Below are 7,500 nucleotides of genomic sequence, written 5' to 3'. Positions count from 1 at the left end.
ATATATATATATATATATATATATATACACTTAACACACCTAGTAGTTACTCCACTGTGATGGTTGCAGGCAGATGAATAGGGCCATGGGCGTACCAGCCTCGTCCCAAGAAACTGGATAAAACCGGTGTAATTTCCTTTAAGAGGAAAATGCGTGCTATATATGTATACATACACTTATATATATATATATATATATATATATATATATATATATATATATATATATATATATATATATATATATTATATATATATTTAATAATTGTGTGTATAATTTGTGTGTCGTATACAATTTTTGTGTACCTTAATAACCTTGATTCTCGCAAATATTACAACCGTACTTTGTGACATTCATTCCGCACGAGGGCTCCGTACAAAAAGCTACAATCGATAAGCCTTGCATGTTGTTGTAAATCATCTCTCTATGTTATTAGTTTAACGACTGAACTAAAAAAAAAAATCGTAAGTCTGGTCCCGTTGGTAAAAAATAAAGGTTAATACAAACAAATCAACATCATAATAGGATGAACGGTAGAAAGCCTAATCAGTTGCGGCGATTAGGTAATAAAAAATGTAACCTCATTTGACATCAGTCTGCTCGTTCTTTCTTGAGAGGAAAGGTCTATCAAGCAAAGGTTTTCCTTTTGTTTGTTTGTCTGACTGTCTCATAATATGGTTGATGAGTGAGACGTAAGGTACCGGCCCTCGGGACGTTACGTACGGACGCCGGTTACGAGAGAGCCAGCCCTGGGCTGGAGAACGGCATTTGTAGGCCTGGAGTTTATATCCGTAGACTACCTTTACAAAATATGTTCAAATTGTAAATATATACATATATTAATATATATATATATATATATATATATATATATATATATATATATATATATATATATATATATATATATATATATATATAATCACGGATACTAGAGAAGTACATTTTAAAAGAGATTAGTATTCCTAGACACCGTTTTCCTATTGTATGGTTTATATAATTTTGAATCATATGCTTAGCGGTATACCGAACTACTTGAAGCATCCTAGCTTCCTAGCTTATTATTTGAAACGGTCAGACTGTTATGGAAACAGCGATTCTAAGTCCCCAATTCGTATCAGCTGATTAAGAATATCGGCACATCTTTCCTGTGAGGGTCATCGATATCCTGTGGTGCTGTGACGCCAGCTGGATATTCCAATCGCTCAATCATCCTGCTGGGTTTCATTGTTTGACAATTGGCGTTTCAAGACCTCACCTGATAGAAGGCGTAACCGGAGTCCCGCAGAAACTCGAGCGGTCAGTCTTTGTAGAGAGAAACTGCATCCTGTTCCCTCGGTATCTCAGTTGGCGTCCTGTAAGGCTGTGTTATGTTGCCCATCGCGTTTATCTTTTTTTTTTTTTTTAACAAAAAGAAGAAGAGGAGCAGACCCTCTTGTTTTCGTTTCTGCTATGACAGGAGAACTCAAGACAATTACTTAATTATCTTATTGTCTTCTCTGTGCCGTTAAATTATTTGTTTTTGTATATTCTCGTTTTCCCCATTTGAATCATTCTCTGAGTTCATGCAATCGGTATAAAATTGAAGATTGAAGTTCCCTCATTTTACGTATTTATAAAAATTTGGAAGACTGCTGTAGAAGGAAAAATGAACGCCACTCTTATAATTGCTTGAGTAGCTTCTGGTTTTTATTTTTAATTTTATTTTTAACTTATTTTTGTAGGATGCGTAGGCCTCCCATAATTGGTTTCCAGAATTTTGAGAACCAAACTTCTGCGTTACCTGTCTGTCTTAAATAAGAATTTTCTTTTTCTTTTTGAAGTGGTTGAGCTCAACTTCTCTCTCTCTCTCTCTCTCTCTCTCTCTCTCTCTCTCTCTCTCTCTCTCTCTCTCTCTCTCTCTCTCTCCACCCTCATGGAATAAATTATGCACCTAAAAGTTATCATCTATGGTGGGTCGTAGACAGCGTGGAGAATGGCATTGTCTAGGGTCTACGAACTTCATCCTAAAAATACTCTTGGGAAACTTGGAGGTTTGACACCCTGTGGAACCACCAGCCACCTTTTATATTTGTATTTATATTATATATGTGTGTGTATATATGTATATATATAAATATATATATGTGTGTGTTTGTGTTGTGTGTGTGTGTACTATCGAAGGAACAGCCACGTAACGGAACAATTCCTCCCGTAAACCGAATTCCAGGATGCTCACTTCTTGAAAGCAGGTTACCAGAATGATTCCACGGTCGACTCCTCTACACACACACACACACACTCACGCACACAGACAAAAAAAAAGTAAAAAACCTCAGAATCACGCTATCCTGACAACGCAGGGTCTATATAGCGTTGCCAGGCAGGAACAGAACGGGCGCCTACGGGAACGGCTAGACATCAAAAGATGCCATATATAGTTGTGTGTTTTGTCCGTTGTTTTTCCGAGTTGGAAATAACATAGGGGGTGGGTGGAATGGGGCGTCCATTCAGTCTGAATCCCCTCGTGTGGGAATGTTTCTAGGTTTTGCGGATGTCAAGAAGTACTCACTGTTTATCTATATCTATATATATATATATATATATATATATATATATATATATATATATATATATATATATATATATATATATATATATATATATATCTGTCTTTTGTCTGTCTGTCTGTCTGTCTGTGTGTATGTCTGTCTATCCATTCATCTATCTGTCATTTTTACCTATCTATTTTTCTATCTATCTGTCTATCTAGCCATACATCTATCTATATTTGATCTATATGTCTATCTATTTTTCTCCCTGTATGTATAATTTTTGTGCCTGATTTTTTTCCAGCGCATATCTAAATGTTCATTCTGAAGTATCTTAAGAATACGGGAAAAAATAAAGCAAATTGGATGTTTTCTCTCTCTCTCTCTCTCTCTCTCTCTCTCTCTCTCTCTCTCTCTCTCTCTCTCTCTCTCTATCATTTTTGGTAATTTTTCTATGGTATATTTCAATGCAACATGGCTGTCAGATATATTTCATTTTCAGTCCAGGTGATCACACACTCTGATGTCAGAGCGGTCTGCATCTCGAGAAATGTCAGAGAAGTTTGTTGTTCAGAAGATAAATACAGAAAGTATTCACTAAGAAACGCGATTAACAATTTAGGTGCTAATTGATAAGCCCAATAAATGAACGTGAATATACTAAATATATTTTTGTCAGTAAAAGCATTTTTTTATTAGCGCAAACTTAAATTTAAGAAAAATTCTCCAGACTATTCTTTCAGAATGTTTTGATAAATTAACCACCGTTTGGATTTAACAGTGCAGAGTTTGTTTAGAATTTTTTTTTTTTTGCGTATATTTAGGTCAAAACCATACAGAATATATCTTATTTAATCTGTGATCAGTAAGTTATGTCCTATCGTGTCAAGGAGGTTATATTTAATTATTTATTTGAAAGGATATACGTTTTGTGTTTAGAACATTTTAAGAAGACTTTATATTAAAATCTAAAATAACATGCCGTTAACGGCTATAAACGTTAAAGTATATTATTCCACGACCATTGAACGCTAATTACCTGTCGCCATTTGAATAACTGCATGAGATCTAGAAGCAAATATTTATTGGTAATGGAAAATTTTCTCGTATACGCCCATACTTCCCTAAAATGGAAAATTGCAGTATCGGCAAAATTTTCGAAATTGAGATTTGCCACCTACTGGGCTCGTGAAACACTAATACATAAGTTACTGCAGTTTCAGAATGATTCTTCAGTGCGTTATTTGGGGGGTCCCATTTGCAGTATCTGCAAAATCAGTAGTAGAGCAAGGGAAAACTGCACTATCTACCATTTTTCTCAGTTGTGTATTTTTGCAGACACTGTAGTCTTCCATTTTAGGGTAGCATACTGGTCCCGTGTCCAAATGTAAGGGAGGGTATAGCGTAGAATATAAGGGAGTGGAGGGTATAGTGTAGGGTAGGTGCCCATACTACAAACAAAAGACAAACATATGAGGAGACACCATATTGAGATCAGATACAAAGCATCTTTTTGTTTGGTTCCCGGATGAGCGGGAAGCATTTTCCCGAGATGTAACCGAGTATGGAGACCTTTCCCTGAAAAAAGCGAGACGCCACATCTTAAAAACTAACCATAGAATTTCTTTGAAAATAATCTCATTATGTTTCCCACACCCAAATTACTGTGGAGTCTTTAGTTAAGCTTTTACCTAACTTAACCCAACCTAATCTGTCCTAACCTCGAAAGGGTATGTCAGAAAAACCGGGGCTGGTGCAATACCAGTATACATCTCAGGAATTTGCCAGCGGAGAAGGACAGGCGATCGGTCCGTCACTCAAATGTCGCTCGTAATCATTTCGGCTGAAAGTTCCTTTCTTTATTATTTTTAGATATTGTGAGGCGATGAAGTAGAAACTTAGTTTACATATCTTTGCTTGCCCTAATGACGGTCGTAAGCTATATGAAATATTTGTCATAATTTTTTTACTAGCTCAGTGATGTGTCTTAATCTCTTTGACCGTATATGTTACTGAAGGTATATTTAAGTACAGTATATTCATATTTGGTGAATTCATGATCGTCTGAGATGATTTGTATTTATTCAGATATTCAAGACTTTTTTTTTCTTTAGAAACTACGATAGATTTAATTCAGCGACGGAAAAAAGTCTACGGAAATTCCCAGTCGAAAATTAAGTCCTTAAGTTTACCGATAAAATTTATGTTAACTGAATGCAATGCTTTTACCTATGAAATATAGAATTTATGTACACTGAATATAATACTTTTACCTATAAAACATAAAATCTACGTGAACCGGATGTGATACTTTTACCTATAAGATGTAAAATTTGTGAACTGAATGTAACACCTTTACCTATAAACTATAACATTTATGTTAACTGAATATAATACTTTTACCTACAAAATATAAAATCTACGTGAACTGGATGTGGATACTCTTACGTATAAAATCTAAAATTTATGTCCAGCCAAAATCATCTTTGATAAATGTCAGTTCTGTCTCCCACCGAAATGAAAATGAACTTCCCAAATTGTTGCAGACCGGCCCGGGCGAAGATATTCCGATGGCGTATTCTCTCGCATTTGTGCTAAATCCAATTTCCCGCTCCTGCCGGGTGGACGACGCGTTAAGAAGCTTCGAATCCTTGGACATTTTCTTGTTTTTCCCCTTTCCAAGCGAATTAAATTTAAGTAATTGTAGACAGACGACTTGCGTAAAGTTTTGACGTAAAAACAAAAATAGTGACCTCGTCCAGGGCGATTTTATGCCTAGAGATTTGTCACTTATGAAAATTGTGCTGATTAATATTTTACCCCCATAGGGGATCAAATCCGTTCATATTTTCTTTCTTACTTTCCACCCTCTCCTAACAATTTTTAATAGTGCAACCTCATGCGGTGCACTGTAGGCATTACTTGAGGTTCTTTGTAGCGTCTTTTCGGCCCCTAGTTGCAACCCCTTTCATTGATTTTGCTCTACCTCCGTTCATATTCTCATTCTTCCATCTTACTTTCCACCCTCTCCTAACAATTTTTTTTAATGGTGCAACTGCAAGGTTTTCCTCCTGGTACACCTTTCAAACCTTTTTATTGTCAATTTCCGTTTCAGCGCTGAATGACCTCATAGGTCCCAACGCTTGGCCTTTGGCCCAAATTTCATATTCTTTTCCTTCCGTAATATTTTATTTGTATGACTTAGTTTTGTTCCTACACAAATACAAACCTTCGTTCTTTACACAGGGTTTCGTCTTGCTAACGCGAGCAAAATCCTATGTAAAGAATCTCAGGTTTGCATGTTAGGAAAAATGCAAATTTCTTTTAATATTTTCCATATTTAATTGTTCTCATGATGAAAACCGTTGTTGTAATTCATTCGTTTTTAATTTTTTTTTTTTTAATTTGTGTTCGGTGATGAGTTGATTTTGGCACGTGCTGCTTTTTTTTTGGCATGACATAGTTACCTAATCTTTCTCATGTTGAAAACAGCTGTTATATATAATTTGATAATTTTAACAAACTTTTTATTTTCATTTTGCGTTCGTCGATTGCTGCGCGGCAGGGAATCGGTGGTATACTTAAATGACGCTGGTGCTATCAATCATTACGGTGGCTTGAATAATTATTTAGTCTCGGCCGTCAGTAGTTACTGCCTTTAGTAATATTTTTCGCTGCAGAAGTTACAACATTTTTCCAAAAGTAGATTTAATTTCTTTTCGGAATAATTCGATTTTTAATTGATTATAGATACTCTATTTTTTTCTTTACAAAAATTCTCTCTCTCTCTCTCTCTCTCTCTCTCTCTCTCTCTCTCTCTCTCTCTCTCTCTCTCTCTCTCTCTGTTTAGACTTAGTGTATGACAGTAGGCATAAGAATTCTTTGCATATATGTGCATGCAAGCACGGGGAATGTTTATTGCCAACATAATCGCTAGAGCCATGCCATGCATGCATGCAACGCGCTTGAGACGATCAGTGTATTACTTACAAACCTAATGGGCGGTGGCCTGATAGAGAGAGAGAGAGAAGAAGAAAGAAGAAGAAAAGAAGGAGCCTAATTGTTTTTCCTCATATGTTAGCGACAAGGGTAGACGCGTGTTTGAGTACCGCGTTAAAGACAAGACACCTTTCTCTCTCTCTCTCTCTCTCTCTCTCTCCAACCCCAACCTTCCCCCCACCCCCCTTCCTATGGGGCATTAGAGGATGTAAAGATGCATGAGGCTGTGGCGGGCGGGGTGAGTAGAGCCATTAGGATTCTGGAGAGTGGGGTGATTGTAGGGTGAGGGGTAGGAGAGGGGTGACAGGGAGAGGGGGTGGGTGTTTGGGGAATGGAAATACGAGGGTATCTGGGCATCTGTTCTCTGGGGTGGTTAGGAGGAATTAGTGGAGATGGGGTGATGGAGACGGAGTTTGTTCTTTGGAGGACTCCTGGGAGGCTCTCTCTCTCTCTCTCTCTCTCTCTCTCTCTCTCTCTCTCTCTCTCTCTCTCTCTCGTTCAAGTGAATTTCGTGCCGCTGTAAATGGCTGGGAATTACATTATTTTGTGATTGGTCGACTGTATGGAGTTTGTGCGGCCTGAGAGAAAGAGAGAGAAGAAGAAGAGAGAAGAAAGGAAGAAAATAACAATTCTTTCGCAAAACGAATAACCTTCAAATCACAATTAAAAATGAGAAGGCCTTGGCGATGTAAGGCACATCACCCCAGCCCCGCGGGGCAACAAACCTTTCAACAGATGCAATCTTCCTATACCTCTCTAGATGTGTGTGAAAAGCGTGCCTGGCTTTCTACGTGCGCGCGCGCGCGCAAGGCGCGCTCTCCCGCGTCATACGTTCATCAAACAAATGAATCTACTCAAGGAACACCCTTCGAGATATGACCAGGTGTTGAGGAATTGTCGGATGGTTAATTAGATGCCTGATCATCCACATCACTCGTCTGCGCGAGGCGTTGCTTTTTTGTTCCTCCCT

General features: G+C 37.5%; 2 protein-coding genes across 39 annotated transcripts in view; both read left to right on the top strand.

The window, feature by feature from the left end:
- Mef2 (myocyte enhancer factor 2) overlaps positions 1–7,500 on the top strand; it is a 790,604-nt gene that overhangs the window by 719,220 nt on the left and 63,884 nt on the right. The window lies entirely within an intron of this gene.
- The window catches only part of LOC136839946 (uncharacterized), a 15,368-nt gene continuing 14,612 nt past the window's right edge, over positions 6,745–7,500 (top strand). Inside the window, exon 1 of the mRNA XM_067106220.1 lies at positions 6,745–6,768. Coding sequence (XP_066962321.1) covers positions 6,745–6,768 — 24 coding nt within the window. The remainder of the gene's footprint in view (positions 6,769–7,500) is intronic.

This window comes from Macrobrachium rosenbergii, chromosome 7 (genome assembly GCF_040412425.1).
Source record: "Macrobrachium rosenbergii isolate ZJJX-2024 chromosome 7, ASM4041242v1, whole genome shotgun sequence".
Lineage (NCBI taxonomy): Eukaryota > Metazoa > Arthropoda > Malacostraca > Decapoda > Palaemonidae > Macrobrachium > Macrobrachium rosenbergii.
Note: the sequence above shows the minus strand (reverse complement) of the source record. Positions and strands in the feature narration are given on the sequence as shown.